At 36.3% G+C, this 17,927-nt stretch overlaps 1 protein-coding gene across 4 annotated transcripts; it reads left to right on the plus strand.

The window, feature by feature from the left end:
- MYNN (myoneurin) lies at positions 1–17,411 on the plus strand. Of its 4 annotated transcripts, XR_014262747.1 has the most exons (9): positions 3–966; positions 1,860–2,156; positions 6,957–7,747; positions 8,459–8,618; positions 10,457–10,635; positions 11,529–11,612; positions 12,671–12,757; positions 14,526–14,846; positions 16,479–17,411. XR_014262747.1 is itself a non-coding variant. In XM_082458968.1 (8 exons), the coding sequence occupies exons 1-8, from the start codon at positions 749–751 to the stop codon at positions 14,786–14,788; spliced, it is 2,073 nt and encodes a 690-aa protein (XP_082315094.1). In that variant the 5' UTR covers positions 1–748; the 3' UTR covers positions 14,789–17,411. The 4 variants fall into 4 exon arrangements, 3 of the variants coding, with proteins under 3 accessions (XP_082315094.1, XP_082315095.1, XP_082315093.1); XM_082458968.1 differs by having other exon boundaries at positions 1–966; positions 14,532–17,411; XM_082458967.1 differs by having other exon boundaries at positions 4–966; positions 14,526–17,411.
- The last annotated feature ends 516 nt before the right edge of the window (positions 17,412–17,927 follow it).

Consider the following 17,927-nt stretch of genomic DNA (forward strand, 5'->3'; position numbering starts at 1 on the left):
CTTTTAACAAGAAAAAATGTTGACGTTTTGGTTTTCTTAGATTATATTGTCCGCGGGTAGTATGAAAGAATTCACCCTAACATATCAGCACGACTTATCTTACCGTTTCTGAGTCTTTTTATATTACGCAGATGACTGGCACCCCTTTCCCTCACTGTACAAAATCTGAATACGATGTAAATAATTGTATTAAAAACTTTCTAGTCCAGACGCAGAAGAACCCTTTCCGGTACAAAGCCCACCTTTCCCCCATGCGCATGCCCAGTGTACCCTACTGCTTTGCTCCGCTTTCATACAGCTCAGACTTCAATCACCACGTAAGGGTATCCTGGAAACTGGGCTGCAGTTGGCTGATGCAAACAAGACTCGTGGGTTCCCAAGAGCTTTCGGGTACGTAAACTAAAAAGGGGTGATCAGTTTCAGCTCAAAAATTCCCATGGCCCAGAGCCCGAGTACACAAAGCAGCTGTCCCGGACTCGTGGAGCCTCAAGGAAGGGGAGGATGATGGGAGAAGACGAGCAACTAACTACAAGCCCCAGCACGCAATGCGCTATTTGGCTCCTGGAAAGAGGCCCGCGGTGCAGCGCGGTTCAGTGCGGTTCAGTCTCGGCCCTGAATGCGGGCCGAGCGCGAGAGGCCGACTGTCCTCCAACCAGAATGCTCAGAATGAGGAAGACAGGCGTGGCGCTGTGAGCGAGCCTTTAGATCTCGTATCCAAGACTCTCCCTGTTTCTCCCTAGCTCCTGGCATGCTAGGTAGCGGTGTCTCTGTACGCCAGACTATTCCCCACAGGCCGGCATCGGGCCTCCGATGTCCTAGAGCCTACGGGGTTGACACGGAATGCCCGGAGCCGGATGTGACGTCGCCGTGGAGGAAGAAGGGAGAGGTGGAGCGTGGCGCGGTGACGTCCTTCCAAGATGGCGGAGAGAGAGTGAGGAAACTGTGTTCCCCTTTGGATTGCTATAGGTGAGTTCTGTCTTCGCCCTCAGCCTGCTGTCCCCTCTCTCTCTAGACCCTGGGACATTGGAGGGCAGGCTCCTTGGAGTTCGCGCTCAGGTCGGAGTGAAGGTGTTATTGTGGAAAGCTTGGGCGAGGCAGCCCCGGTGTTGGCCTTGGCCACAACCTCTGCTGTGGGAATTCGCGGGAGTGGGAGCTCGGCGAAGGGCAGGGAGGCGGAAGCCAGGGGAGACCGGCTTTCGCAGTCACTCTCCGATGCCACCTCGAGTGGAGGCGGGGTAGGGAGGGGTGTGGCCTCCTGGGGCGAGTGACCTAACCTTTGACAACTCTTGGCCCTGGTCGTTCTCCGCCCCCTGGGCGCCCACCTTGCGTTTGAAGCCACTGTGCTCCGAGGAAGCTAACAGGTTTCAGTGATTTGAGAGTTTTACATTTGATCTTAGCCAAAAGGCCGAGAAGCGATTGAGAGCAGTTTTAAAGAACTCATACCGTGTCCTTTCTCCCTTTGTCCCAAGAAATCATTTCTTAGTGGTTTGTTAATTTTTTTTTCGTAATATACGTGTGCCTACTGAGCTTGAAAGTCTGAAGGTTCAACTGATGCAAAAGCGTGAAATTTTGCGGTGCTTTTTTTTTTCCACTTTGTGGAAAATGTTTTCGCACATCGCCATTTATTGACGAGTCCAAAGGATTGTGTTAGTTTACCAAGCTGAAATAAAAACTAGAAAGGTATTTATCCCTTCGGCAGTTTTATCCATATCTGTTTGATAAGAATTTTCTGGGGATGTAAAATGAGAACAGACTTTGTTCTAGTTCATGTTCTGTGTCTCTTCACTCACCAATTGCTTGGGTGAAAAGTTTGATGAAAATTTAGGGTTACTGATTTACTATTTCTTTTTGTTTTTTAGAACAAGGGTAAAATTCGATTCTGATATCAAAATGCAGTATTCGCACCACTGTGAGCACCTTTTAGAGAGACTGAACAAACAACGGGAAGCAGGTTTTCTTTGTGACTGCACCATAGTAATTGGGGAATTCCAGTTTAAAGCTCATAGGAATGTGCTTGCCTCGTTTAGTGAGTATTTTGGTGCGATCTACAGAAGCACTTCAGAGAACAATGTCTTTCTTGATCAGAGTCAGGTGAAGGCTGATGGATTTCAGAAACTGTTGGAATTTATATACACAGGAACTCTAAATCTTGACAGGTAAGGTACACATTTTATTTCCACTTACAAAAGCTGCTCAATAGTCTTTAGAGCTAAAGCAGATTAGTTTTTTTCCATTTAGTCCCTGAACTCTGAGTCTTCAAATATTGATGTGCACAGTGTTGTTTTTAATAAAGAAGTCAGTGTCTCTGATTTGAGATAAACAGACCACATTTCATAAGCACAAAAAGTACAGATGTTAATACGATTAAAGCATGGTTTTTGACACATTTGATTTATCTACTGAAACAAAGCCTGTGATTTCAGTTATGTAAAGTTAAAGATCAAAATATGATGAATTTTAATTGAATTCCAATTTCCCCTTGCTTTTTGGTCTTTATGTTCCTCTGGTCTTCTCTATCACTCTCTATCCCCTACCTCTTAAGGTGTTTGGGGTGGGGAGGCATAGATGGAGAAAGAAGGAAGAATCTCTGTGTGCATTTAATAGTGCTCCCATTTCCAGCTATAAATAGCAACCTGCAGGACCTCTTCCTGATCTTGATTCGGGAAAATATCTTCATTGGCGTGTTAATGGCCATGACTCCTGTTGCCTGGTAGAGCTATCAGTGCTAATGCTTAAGTCTGGTCTAAGATGCTAGGATGCTTCTGTGAGATGCTTAATGCTGTCACTGCACTGACAAGAAGTAGTTTCTGAGGAATCTGATAATGCAGGCATTTTGTGTCTTTCATATGTGGTGAACTGTATAATTAGATTAATAGTAATACGTTTACTCATTGTTGGGCAAAAGGTGGTGGGGATAAAAGGAAAGAGAAACCAATCAACTTACTCCTGTCTTCTTTTCTCCGTCTTTTATGAAAGTGTAAACATGAATAGATCATCATCTGACATAGAAAGATTATGAGCTTTAGAATTAGATCTTTCCTGTCAAGTCACCATGTCTCTGAGCAAGATATAGCCTCTCTGGGCCTCAGTTTCTCCATTTGTAAAAATGAGATGATAATAATTACATTGGTTGTTACTGTGAAGATTAGGATTTACTACCTCCCAATGAACATTACTTTCCTTCCTTTATTTCCTCTTCTCTATCCTACTCTCCAAGCCCATTAATTCCGCATTTATTGGAGAAAAATTAGGGAAAAAACAAAAAAGGAAACACCTGAAATTCTGCCACCCACTGATAACCACTCTTAACACTTTGGTAAATATTCTTTCATTGTTTTCCAGATGATCTCTATAGATATATGCATATACACATTAAGCAAAGTTCTTCCCTCTCTTTACACTGCAGCTTATCGTGGAAATATACTTCTTGAAAAGCTGGAATTAGGATGTTCCTTAATCCTATTGAAAAGGAAACATTCATGCTCTTTGGAATTGCTTTTAAATTTTGATGTAATGAAATTTTTGAGTCAGTTCTGTGTGAGTTGATTAAAGGAACAAAGCAGTGTCATAGATAAATGTCATATGATGTTATTTAAATTTACTGAATATTTGGCTATACCAGTGCCTCTGATCTAAAAATTTAGAATACATAATATAAAATAATCACAAAACCAGTGAATTTTGGTTGATCTTCAATTTAGTGGTTTCCTTTTCTCAAATAACTTTGCCAAAAATCTTGAACTGATGGGAACACAATGAAGAGTGCCTTACTTTGAGCCTTCATGCAAAAAACCAGTGTGAAGAAGAGCCAGATGTTTGGCTCAATCTTTTTTTTTTTTTTTTTTGATGTGGACCATTTTTAATGTCTTTATTGAATTTGTTACAGCATTGCTTCTGTTTTATGTTTTGGTTTTTTGGCCCCGAGGCACGTGGGATCTTTTAGCTCCCCAACCAGGAATTGAACCCGCACACCCTGCATTAGAAGGTGAAGTCTTAACCACTGGACTGCCAGGGAAGTCCCTGGCTCAGTCTTTTTTTGATACATATCTTTCCTGGGGAGCTGGGGAGCCAATTGTTTGAGCCAGACACAAATGCAAGAGAAGACATATACCAAAACTAGAAAGTCTGTACAACTTAGTGATTAAGAAAACAGAATAATAAAGAATTAAGTGGACTCAGGAGCTAGATTACCTTGGTCAAATCTTAGTTCTAACACTCTGTGATCTTGGGCAAGTTACTTAACTTCTTTGGGCCTCTGATCCTTCATTTGTATGTAAAATGGGGATTATAATTACTCATATAAAGCAGTTAGCCATATACCTGGCAATATGTAATTAAATGACTTTCAGTGACTATTCAAAAAGTGAAAGCAAGTTTGCAGGCACTTTAACTTCATGCTTATAAACAAAAGCAGATCAGTTATTGACATAAACAAATGCTGATTCTCTTAATTGTAACAGATTATAGGCTATCTGTGAAATAAATAAATAATTTGTATGAATTACTGTTTCAGTACTGAACAGTTAGTGTGCGACTCAGTACTAGTTTGTATTGGTCTTAAAGGCTATCCCACCTTGTTGGTGATTCATTTTATGAAGCACTAAGCACAATTATAATTTGAGACCTAAGTATAATAAGTGATGGAGTAAATTTGGTTTTCATTCTAATAGGGACTCTCATTTATTGTATTTTAATAATAGACTGTGTAGCAGAATCAATAAAAATGCTTAAGAAACGTAATGTTTTTAGAGAGTGACAGTGCTGTATACATGCAAAAAGCATTTTGTATGGAAGATGAATAAGATTGTATTTATGTTTGGGGCATTCATGCTATATCTTTGCAGACAGGGAGTTAACTTGATTACAAAGATCGTTCGTTATTTGCTCCAGAATTATAGCCAAAGGCCATAAGAAAAGACTATTTTAAGTATTGTTTTCTTAGCTAAGGGAGTCAGTTTACAAACAGATTATTTTCCAAAAGTTTATTTGTAGCATGTTTAGGAACTTGGCATGGATTTTCCCAGAGAATAAAATGTTCACTAAAAGTGGTGATTAGGTTTCCAAACTAGCCTATAAATCTACTTAATTTTTCTGAGGAATTAAATTATATCTGGGGAAGATGACAAGTAGGAAGGTTACTTGAGGGTGTGTGTGTGTGTATGTATGTATGTGTATGTTTATGTATGTATCCATCATCAGATAATTAAAAGGGCATATTTTTTAGTGTTAATACCAACTCAGCTCTCTGACTTTACAGCTAAGAAAATTGAAGCACCCAAAGATGCTGATTTATTCTAATTAATTCAGCTAGTAATCCAGAGCCATTGCTAGCGTAATTGAACAGCCAGCCTTTCACTACATTGTAAACTTCTGGAGGGCAGAGACTCTTTGGTATTTCTTAATATCGCTCTCAGTACCACACATGGTAAATGCTCAGTAAATTTTTTTTTTTTTTTTGCTTTTGCTTTTCTTTTTTTTTCTTTTCACATTTTATTCAGTACATATAACAATACATATTAAAAGACTTAACAATAAGGAGATTTTTAATTTTTTGCTTTTATAAATTGTTTTTCTTTTCTTTTTAAAAAACTTTTTTAAAAAGTAAGCTGCAGGCTTTGGCTTGGAAAACACCAGGGGAGTCGGGGGCAGAAACCTGAGGCTGCTGCCCCTTATCTGCCTTCACGGTACTGTCCGCTTCTCCCAGCTCCTCCCTGACTCTGTGAGCCAGGCCTCAGACCTCCCAGCTAACCGCTTTCCATGAGCCACTACTGTGATGTCAGCCTATAACCAAAGGAGCTGGGGGTCTGGGCCTGGTGCCCAACCCTTCGCCACCCACTCAGTCAAGGTGCTCCCCACCTGCAGGCAGGAGGCAACACCCTGTCTGCTACCAGCAGCCCCTTCCAGAGCCCACTGCCCCAGGCCTCCCTGTCTAGCCCAGCCATATGCAGCTCTGCCCCACCTGGGGATGCTCTGCTCAGGGATGGGCCGGCAGGGCCGCCCCAGCCTCCCTGGTAGGCAAAGACTCTGGAAACCTCTGGGGTCCTGTGTTCGGCCATGTGATCCCAGGGGTGCACATGGGCCCCTTGGGTATCTGAACAGAAGGGCATGGGAGGGAGGGCCGCACCCCTGCAGTCCTGCTCTGCTGGTCTAATGGGCAGCTGCCCACCCTACCCCACCCCACACTGCGGGCTCCTGAGTCGGCAGATTAAGCATTTTATAAAGTGAAATGCTCAGTAAATATTGATTGGAATGTTGAACATTAATCTTTTCTACATAACTCTAATATGACAAACTCTCCAGCTAATTTGGGTTGGGGATCACACACAAAAAAGCTGGGAAGGTTGCTAGAGAAAGCTTAGTGCATTCTAAAACCTTGTTCTTCCAAGTTTGATCCATGGACCATCAGCATTGGCATCACCAGGGCATATGTTAGAAATGCAGATGCTCAGGCCCCAAAGCAGACCTACTGAATCAGTCTACATTTAACAAATCCCTGGGTGATTCACATGCACAGGAAAGTCTGAGAAGTGCAGCTGAAGTCCCTCACAGGGGAGCAGAGGAAGATAATAATTTCTTTAGACTCTTCTTGTTGCCAGTCCAGAAAAGTTGCTTAGTATCTGAAGAGGCCTCAGGAGAAATGGGAGGAGGCAGTAAGTTGCTAACAGCCACTTTTGTGTTCCAACTGTTTTCTTAACACGTAGAAATTTTAACATTTTGTTTTTCCATGGTTGTACATATGAATAATCCATTACTTTTCATCTTTTCAAGTTCTGTAAAACTGGAGATTTTTGCCTAAACATTCTGAGTGAATAAATTTTTTATAAATTTGTTCTCTTAGGCCTTTTGTATCATTCTACTTCATTAGGTCTTTAAAAGACAGAAATACTTGTGTAGCTCTGTTTCAAAACGTGTTTTCTTTGATCAGAACATTGTCATTTAGCCTTGTTTCCTTACAGTTGGAATGTTAAAGAAATCCATCAGGCTGCTGACTATCTCAAAGTGGAAGAGGTGGTCACTAAATGTAAAATAAAGATGGAAGATTTTGCTTTTATTGCTAATCCCTCTTCTACAGAGATATCTAGTATTACCGGAAACATTGAATTGAATCAACAGACTTGTCTCCTTACTCTACGAGATTATAACAGTCGGGAGAAATCAGAAGGGTCTACAGATTTAGTTCAGGCAAATCCTAAACAAGGGGCTTTAGCAAAGAAGTCATCTCAAACTAAAAAGAAGAAGAAGGCCTTCAACTCCCAGAAAACAGGGCAGAATAAAACAGTGCAATATCCCAGTGACATTTTAGAGAATGCATCTGTTGAAGTATATCTAGATGCAAATAAATTGTCCACGCCTGTAATAGAACAAGTTGCACAAAGAAATAATTCAGAACTTGAGTTGACATCAGTTGTGGAAAATACTTTTCCAGCACAAGATATTGTGCAAACTGTTACAGTGAAACGGAAACGTGGAAAATCACAGCCAAACTGTGCTCTGAAAGAACACTCTATGTCTAATATAGCCAGTGTCAAGAACTCTTACGAGCTGGAGAGCTCCGGGGAAGAGCTGGATCAGAGGTATTCCAAGGCCAAACCAATGTGTAACACGTGTGGGAAAGTGTTTTCAGAAGCCAGCAGCTTGCGAAGGCACATGAGAATACATAAAGGAGTCAAACCTTATGTCTGCCACTTGTGTGGAAAGGCATTTACCCAATGTAACCAGCTGAAAACGCATGTAAGAACTCATACAGGTAAGAGTGGTTCGTGGAAAGTATAATTGTTTTTATATTGTGACTGAAATAATATTTTTATAAACATATTAACATACATTGTTGACTGTGACCAAAATTTGGTATGTACTTGTATTCATAAAAGTATTGAGCATGTTAGACTTGAAAATGTCTTTGTAATTGTGACCAAGTATTTAATGGCTATTTGTTTTGTTGTAACTGATACTCTGAAGTCCCAGTGTGTGAATTCTTTAAACCATTTTCCCTCACAAAATAAGCATAAATTTAGTTCTACCTTGCTAAATATTTAACAGACAATATATTAAAACTGATAAGAAGTAATTACAACTCAGGCTGATTCTCAGATTTTACCAACACATCTCACCACCTGCTTCTTTGTCGAACTTCTGAACATAAATTATATATACATTCCTTCCTCAGCCTCTGTATTTACCTTTATTGGTACACTTAGATTTGTGCTTTTTAAGATGCATTATGTATTTCTCTCATTGATCACTTTTCACTGTTATGCACTAAGAAACACTAATTTCTTTTAACTCTACTGGTGGTTTCAGTAATCAATCTGGAAAAATATCCTATTTGCTTTTTTACTTCTAGAGTTAATATTTTCTGAATACTGAAACTACTGTTGATGAACTCTTTTGAAAGCTTGTATGGCTTAAGCAACTAAAACAATATTTCCTTCTAAATATAAATTTTATTTACTTTTAGGTGAGAAGCCATACAAATGTGAATTGTGTGATAAAGGATTTGCTCAGAAATGCCAGCTAGTCTTCCATAGTCGCATGCATCATGGTGAGGAAAAACCCTATAAATGTGATGTATGCAATTTACAATTTGCAACTTCTAGCAATCTCAAGATTCATGCAAGGTAAAAATAAAAACAAAAAAACAGATGTTTGATCTTTGAGTCTGTCATTCACTATAGCGTTAAATAGACTATTGTATGAGAATTCAGGACAGTAGAGTTCTAATTGTGGTACCACCACACAGTATTCTCAGCACAGTGAAGGAACCGCAAGGGAGCCATGGTGCCTGGAGAGGAATAAGTGAGGGAGGGAAATAAGATCAGAATGGTGTTAGGGTGTCCAGATGGTGAAGGTTTTGTAGGTCATTATGAAGCTTTTACTCTTGAGAATGAGAAGTAAGTGATGTAATCTTGCTTGCATTGTAAGAGGATCACTATGGATGCTATGTTAAGCAAAAGATTGTAGGGTTGCAAGAGTGGAAGCAAAGTTACCAGTTAGGAAGCTATAGATAAAACCCAAGTGAGAGTGACAGTGGTTCAGGTCAGAGAGATAGCAGTGGAAGAGGTAAGTGGTAGTCAGATTCTGGACGTATTTTAAAGGTACAACAAACAGAATTTGCTGCACATTGGATGTGGGGTATGAAAGAAAAAAAGAAGAGTAGAATTAAAAATGATTCTCAAGTTTTGAGCCTGAGCATCTGAAAAGATAGAATTACCATTAACTGAAGTGGAGATTTGTGGATAAAGCAGTTTATGTAGGAGTACAGGAGTTTAGGAGTAGAGTTCTGATCATGTTAAATTTGAGATGACTATTAGACATCTGAATGGAAACGTGCATTAGATAGTTGGTTATCTAAGTCTGGAAATCAGGGGACTGGTTTGAGTAGATAGTATTTAAAGTCATAACATTAGATGAGGTCACCAAGAGAATGAAGATGGATAAAAAAGATCAAAGGATGGAGTCATAAGGCACACTAACTAAGAGTTCTGGGAGACGGGCAAGTCATTATAAGTGACTAGGAAGGAACAACCAATATAGGGGCAAACCAGAAGATTGGGCTGTCTTGGAATCCAGGTGGAGGAAATGATTTCAGAGGGAGTAATCATTGTGTCAAATTCTGATGATAGGGAGATTAAGAGTGAGAATTGACTATTGGATTTGGCAAAGTGAGAGGTTAGCAGTGGTTTTGACAAAAGCAGTGTTAGCAGAGGCTAGTAGAGAAGAAATGAAAGTAGAACCATTGGAGACTCAAGATTTTACTAAAGGGGAACAGAAAATAGAGGAGCAAGTAAGGTCAGGCGTCTTTTTTTTTTTTTTTAAGATGGGAGATGTATCAGTATATTTGTATGCTACGATCCAAAGGGGTGGTGAAACTAGATGATATAGGATGGAGGAAACTGCAAGAGTGATCATTGAGTAGGCAAGGAGGATAGTATCTTAAGTATATAAACTGGAGTAGTTGGATTCAGAAGAACTGTCATTCTCATATTAGAGTTAAGAAAAGCAAACTCTATAGATACAGATGCCTATAGGTGGAGATTTGTGTGGTAGAAATTTACTTCTGATTGCTTAAATTTTTCTCAGTGAAACAGGAAGCAAGGACATCAGCTGAGAGTGAGGATAGGTGAGGAGGTGCTGAAGGTTTGAGGAAAGAGTTTTGAAGAGTGAGTGAATGGACAGACAAAAATAATTGCCTGCAGTATTATGGGCACATTTGACTACCACATAAGGCTGATGGCAAAACTTTGAACTAATCTCAGCACTAATGTTTTGAAAACCAAAACATTTATTCTTGACAGTATACATTGAAAACTTGATTTTAAACACATACTGTTTTGTTGATCTGTTAAGATGAAATAAGATACTGCATGAAGAATTGTATGAAAAATGTTTGCTGTGTGGCGTGATCCTCAGATTGTTTTACTTGCCAACATGTATCTTTATATTTATTTACTAATAGGAAGCATAGTGGAGAGAAGCCATATGTATGTGATAGGTGCGGACAGCGATTTGCCCAAGCCAGCACATTGACCTATCATGTTCGAAGGCATACGGGAGAAAAGCCTTATGTGTGTGACACCTGTGGGAAGGCATTTGCTGTCTCTAGTTCTCTTATTACTCATTCTCGAAAACATACCGGTAAGAATTTGACACAGAGATGGCTTAAAATAAGGAAAGTTGTAAATAAAAGAAAAAGGGAAATTGAGCCTTTACAAAAAGTAGGTTACAGGCTTTGTAGTTATATATCTGTTGTGTCTGTGCTTCTTGAAGCTTTTTGTGTTTCTGATTTTCACATAAATATTAGATATAAAAGCAGACTTATTTTCTAGAATAATACACAGTGGGTGAAATTTTTTTATCATGTAACTTATATACATTAAAATCAGATAATTTTGAAAATATATAAACTTGAGTTAATAAGACATTTTTTATGACCTTAGAAGAACTCTTTAGGGTCTTGAAGCTTCATTTCCCTTGGATAAAACTGTAAAGTTAAGGGGTTGGGGTGAGTTTGGGTAGAACGTTGATTTAATAACTTCTTAGGACTTTTTCTACACAGACATTGTAAGATTTGCAAATTAAATAGATACTTCAAACCCAAAGTATCAATTTTGAAGCAAAACCTGTTGTTCAAAAATTTTCATTTTTTTGTAGGGTAATTTTTTAATAGATCTTTCCTAAATGATTTTATTCCCCTTTAATAATCTTATAGACAGCAAAAATTGAAATATGGATTGATGAATTTTCATGTTTTTAATTATATAAAAATCAGACTTCTTGCCCACCTCTAGTCTACTAGAAGGATATTTGGAGAAAGTTTTATTATATGAAAAGCATCAGGTTACATGAACAGTGTAAAGTAATTACTAATGTTCATTTAAGTTGGATCACACTGAAAATACCTCTAAAATACAATACAAAGAGGTTTTAATTTAAATAATATTTTAGAACAGCTTACTTTAGATTATTGTAATTGATAAATATTATATTGGTATAGTACACCACTTCGCTATCTTTTATTTTCCATCTAGGTGAAAAACCATACATATGTGGTATTTGTGGGAAAAGTTTTATTTCCTCAGGAGAGCTCAACAAACACTTTCGATCCCATACAGGTCTGTGTTTAGGGAGAACGTATTATTTTTTGTTCTCTCTAATTTCTTTTTATGTAAACCTTGACTTTAAACCATTATGGACTATATGGTATCTAATCATACTCTAACTGTAGCTATATTTTAATGTATGAATATCAACTTTTTATTTGTTTATTTTTGGTTTTTTAGTTGTTTGGATTATGGATTAAATTTGGTCAAGAATTGTGTAGATTTTCTAAGAAGTGTGCCAGATAATCAATGGTTTTTAAATGATTTGGATAAAATTACACAGATAATACCAAAAAATGAAAAGGAATAGATAATACCAAGATAATATCAGATTTTCTTATTAAACAATGTTCAGTATGCACGTTTTAGGAATATATTTTAATATTGACATGGTTATTGTAAAAGGTAGTATATAAGTAGTATGAAGAAAATATGATATACACAAAAATTTTTAAAACAAAGGAGAACACCACTTTGAAAATGTACTGTTCTTTTTCTTTCTAAAAGTTATTTCTTGTAATTCCTATCTAGTATAGTGTGAGCACCTAGTAAACAGTTAATAAGTTTATTGGCAACTTCTGTATCCTCATGTTCCTTACTTTGCATTATAAAGCAATGAACAGTTCTTATTTCAGAAGAATTATAATTTTGTAGTATTTTTATTCTGTGAGTATTTTTAAAGGATTTTCTAATTTATAAGCTACCTGAGAGCAGAAACCATAATTACGCATTTTTCCCCCAGCTACATCTCTTAGCCAGAGTCTGGCATATAATTGGCACTCACTAAATGTCTGATAGAAATAAAAAAGTAACTTTTTTTTAGTTTGAAGGTTCTGTTAGTGAAAATGCTCGATTTTTCCTTGAAATAGGGACGCTTTGTATTATAAAGGAAAGGAGTGCCTATGTGTATAGAAGTTTTCATTTCACTATATTAGAGCCAAGAGATTAAAATGGTAATTTGAAACTAAATTTAAACAATATAATGTTTGCATTGTGTTTGTGAACATTGATATTTTTGCCTTAGCAGCTTCTGAAATACTGAGATTTTAATTTTTTAACTTGTTTTTCAGGAGAAAGACCATTTATCTGCGAATTATGTGGAAATTCTTACACAGATATTAAAAATTTAAAGAAGCACAAAACAAAAGTCCATTCTGGTAAATGCTTCTGTTTTTTAAAAATTTGGTGCTCTCATATTTGTACTATTCCTTAAAATGTTGAGATACACATTGTAACAGTTTAAATTAGATATATATTTTTAAAAACTAGGTGCACACATAATGAGGAAGGTAGCTTTATAATGTTCAGATGAGTTCACTCTGAATTTCTTTCCATATTGACCTTGTAATAAACATTGCTTGAAATACTTCCTCCTTTAAAAACCTGATATATGAATGTAAAGCAATTAAACTCCAATAAAGATGTTAATAAATAAATAAATAAAAACCTGATATATGAACAATTGCAAGAATGAGAGAGTACATAAACAACTATATATCACTCTTTCCCATACTAGAATCTAGGTTAACTGGGGTTTACTGTAGTTATGCGAAGAAAGGAGCATCATGAACGCTAGTCCAAAAATGTATAAGAGGAAATAGGGAAACGGGTAGCCCCAAATTGTTATGATGCATGAAATGGAAAGCCAGACTACAAAATTTTTAGTCTGTTATTTAAAATGAATCCTTGAGAAAGTTTCACTGTGCTTACCCTCCTGTCATGATTAGAAACAAAACACTAGTCTTCTTCACTGTGTAGAGATGATAGTAAGTCTTTGATAGTAAATATAAACATCATAAAGATTGAGGTAGTAATGTCTGAAAACTTCAGTGAGTCATTAATTCAACAGGCATTTATTAAATACCTCTAAAGTACACATAACTATGCAGGGTATATGAAGTTGAACAAGGCGTAGTCCTAGTCCTCAGAGAGCTTACAATCTGGTGTGGGAGACCAGAAATCTAAATAAATAACTGATTACAACACAAAATACAGGCTATAATAGAGATGCAAGAATACTGAAGAAGAGATTAAGTCCTTCTGAGGTGAGTATTGGAAAGGCTTAATTCTAGGTAAACTGAAAGGTGGAGAAGAGTTCAAAGGGTGGAGATGGGAAAGGGAATGTTCATCCCAGGCAGAGAGGATATTGTGAAGAGAGTCATCGCAACAAGAGAGCGCAAGTTGTATTCTTGGCTGGCTGAACTGAAGAATAGTCTGGCAAAAACAATCATAACTTTAAAAAAGCAAATATGAAATTTTGTCTAACAAGGTTGGTGAGATTGAAATCATGTCAGTACTTTGAAGTGAGAAGAGCGTGGTAAAGCTAGTGGAAAATTTGAAGGGAAAAATGTATCTTTAGTCAGTGGGGTAATTACTCCCTTGAGTAACACAGAATTTCTTCCTTCTGAAAATAAATGAAAGTGCCATACCTCTGAACTTGAACTCACAGAATAATATGAACTACTCATTAATACATTCAGTGAACAAACTGGGTACTTATTATGTGTGTAGCATTATAAGGTACTTTGAAGGAATTAGAGAAGTGTAATTAGACATTTACTTTGAAGGAATTTATAGTCTGTTGAGCATTCAAGGCACACCTAAGTAGAATGTTACATACCAGTAAGATAGACAGATGTCACAAGGTGGTATATGAAAAACTGACAAATGAGTGATAAAGTGATAGGAAACAGCTTACCCTGGTCCAGCACAATTAAGTCCATTTTTATAATGGTGCTTAAACCTAATCTTGAGGCCCATAATGGATTTGTATAGATAATGTGAAGGGCAAATCAGCAAAAAAGAAACTGTGACTAAAGGTGTGGGGCTGGAATGCAAGTTCTGGGGGTGGTAAATAGATTGAGTCTTCCTCATGGTTTTTGTTTTGTTTTTAAAGATGGTGAATTTTTTTCCCTTCCATTTCAGGTACAGATAAAATTCTAGATTCCAGTATAGAGGATCATCCCTTGAGTGAACAAGATTCCATACAAAAAAGTCCTTTATCAGAAACTTTGGATGTGAAGCCTTCTGATATGACTTTACCACTAACTCTTCCACTTGGGACTGAGGACCACCACATGCTTCTGCCTGTCACAGATAATCAGTCTCCTACATCAGATACATTGTTGAGGTCAACTGTGAACGGGTATTCAGAACCACAATTGATTTTTTTACAACAATTATACTGACTTTGTGAGGAATATGGAATTGCTAAATCGTCTCTGGTAGTAAACATAAACATCTCTGGTAAGGTGCATATATTCATATTAAATTAACCCTTCATTTGAGTTGTGGCCATTATTTTTCATTCACTGAAGTAAAAGCACCTGATGCTGCATCATAATTGTGCAATGCTTATTTTGATATTTGGCTTTTATGTCTACATTATACACACAGCTTTTAAAGGAATGAATTATACTACAGTAGCACTATTTGGGGTGGATAAGTTTTACTATCTTTTAGAGCTGCCTTAATTCCATATTTATTTTCATTTTAGAATTGCCTTTCATATACTGAAGCGGAATCTATCAGTTTATGATTCACTTATGACCTATGGGATGTGTTTATTTTCTTCCCCTCAAAATTTAAACAAAATCCGTAATAGTATCAGCCCAAGAGTGGTGCTGTTACTAAGCCCCGTAGACCAGTACATAAACTATGGGGGAAAAAAATTTGTATCTCTGCCTAAGAAAATTTAGGTACTGAGTAAGAATTGTGCTATTTCTCTATTAATATAGTCCATTGGAGGTAATAACTTTTCTAATGAAACAAAAAGTGCTTCTAAAAACTAGAAAACTATATATAAATTTTGTTCATTTAGAACTCAGTATTCTGGATAAAACCAATGGTCAGTACTTTTGATTTGAATTATCTGAGACTACATTTTCAAAATGAATTTTAAATAGATATTTGGTGTTTTTATCTTATTAAAGACAGTTTCAGATTTGATGCAGATTGTTTTAATAGGTTTCTAGATTACTGGAGATGAGGAAAATATACTGAGTTTTGAAAATTTTTGATAAGCCTCTCTTATATTCTTATGCACTTTTTAAAATATAAAATCCTAAAAAGAATTTTCTAAATAGAAACAATGCATAGTATAAAACTCTTGTCTTCTGAACTTGATACATTATATTCATAAATAGTTAAGAAATTAACTTCAATTATAAGTGAACATTTGAGTTATCAGAAAGCCAGTTTATTAAATATTTTATACTTGAGTTTTCTGAAAGTTTCGAGTTTTAAATTTTTATAGATTAAACCACAACAGTTCATGGTGGTTGTAGTTTCACAGTAGTCCTTTTCCTTCCAAATGAACTGAGAAAATTCAGATTTATTCTGATATTTACTACCACTCTTCCCCCTCCCATTTTTCCCACATATTGATTTATTTCACTGCCTAATCTTTGGACAGTAAATTATCAGTTCCTCAAAGTCAGTTCCTATACTGCTGATCAAACACCATGGTGACATTTCTTATTTCTGCTGTGCATCATTTGTTTTCTGCTTTTAAACTACACCTGTAACAAAATTAATGTATTTTCTATTGGTATTGATTTCTTTAGTTGTATTTTCTCTGGGGTTCCTAGTCATAGGAACCAAGTAGAAGACTTAATAAAACTAAATTCTTCTAAACTGTACAGATCATCACCATTTTACAGCACATGCAGCATTTTTACAATAAATTGCCACCAGTAGGATTGACTTAATTAAATAGAGTTTGAAATATTGCCTTTGTATAACATACATCAAATTTAGTATTTAATTTATCTAAGAAATCTAATTATGCATATGTATTAATTTAATATACTGGGTTTAAATACAATTTATAAAGTTATAAAAATGTTCAACTAATCTATTCTGGCTTAAATTCAATAGGAATTTATTGGAATGTGAAGAAATTAAAGAAAATTAAGACTCAGCCTTTTTAAGAAGTCTGCTGAAATGGAGAGGCTATATTTAATTCACATCTTCATTAATCCAAGCATCTAATGAACAAAATTTCTTTTTAAAAACTGCTATAGTGATGTCATAATTCTGTAAGGGTAGTATTTACCAAATTTCCTCTAACATGATAATTAGCATTTGCCTTTACATAAATTAGCCTTTAAATTTATTATTTTTAGGATTATTGGATTGGAGTGACTAAAGTTGATTTATTGTCTTTTCTTCATCACATTATCTGCTTCTTAGCTAAAATAATTTTATTTTAAATTGACATGGCTTGACGCTCTTCCAGAATGACATGTAAAGAAAGCTTGAAGACTGAGTATCTTTGTCTTGTCATTCTTCTCATAATGCTGTATTATTCTTTATCATAATATGCATATATTTTAGTTGTATTTGCTATCATTGTAACACTCACAATTATCAGTTAAATTCATCTTTAAATATATTTGCTACAATGCAGTGTTTTGGGAAAGTTCTATTCTTAATTATGTATTAAGTATTAAGTATTGCTAAGTTTTTTTAAAGTCTTTTTAGGATGCTGAACATCTTATTGAGAAATTATTTTCTAAATTAATTTTGTTTTGTATTTGTATTAGATTATTCTTTCTGTATCGTTAGATTTTAGGCTTTTTAAAAAACCATAGATTATATATAAATGATTTTTTGCTGGTATTTGTTTTATGTTTAATTTCATAGAATGATTTTGATAGACAGATCTTAGAAAATGGTTTTATTTTTTTCAAAAGAAAAGGTTCTGTCAGTTCTCTTGCAACAATAGTGTGTCACTTTTCTGTATGTTTCATTTCTACAGCAGTTGTGCAAATGAGTAGTTGAAATGTGCTTTTATAAAGACAATCTACATGTACTCATTTTTTAAAATATCCTAGAACAGTAAATGACATTTGATGCATATCAGAAACATAGTTTAAAAATAGTGGTGTCCAAGCCCCACCCCACCTTAGGCCCTCTGAATCAGACAATCTCCAGAACATGCTGAAAAGCTCCATAGGTGATCTTAATGCATACCAAACATTGAGAACTATTATCCTAAACTTTTCTTGCTGTTCTTCCTTTGGGCTCTTGATATGTGATATGTAGGCTCTATTTTTCTTTTTTATTTTGGCCACGCCATGCGGCTTGCAGGGATCTTAGTTCCCCGACCAGGGATTGAACCCAGGCCCTCGGCAGTGAAAGTGCAGAGTCCTAACCACTGGACTGCCAGGGAAGTCTCTCTGTGGGCTCTTGATAAATGAAGCTCTTGATATAACTTTTCACTTTTTACTCAGAGATTTTGAGTCTTTAGAACTTGGCTAGAAATACCACCAAATAAAAAGAAATTGTACTTTAATGCAATTTCTGTAAATTCTACATTTTTAC

This window comes from Balaenoptera physalus (assembly GCF_965194825.1).
Source record: "Balaenoptera physalus genome assembly, chromosome: 4".
In the NCBI taxonomy this organism is placed as follows: Eukaryota; Metazoa; Chordata; class Mammalia; order Artiodactyla; family Balaenopteridae; genus Balaenoptera; species Balaenoptera physalus.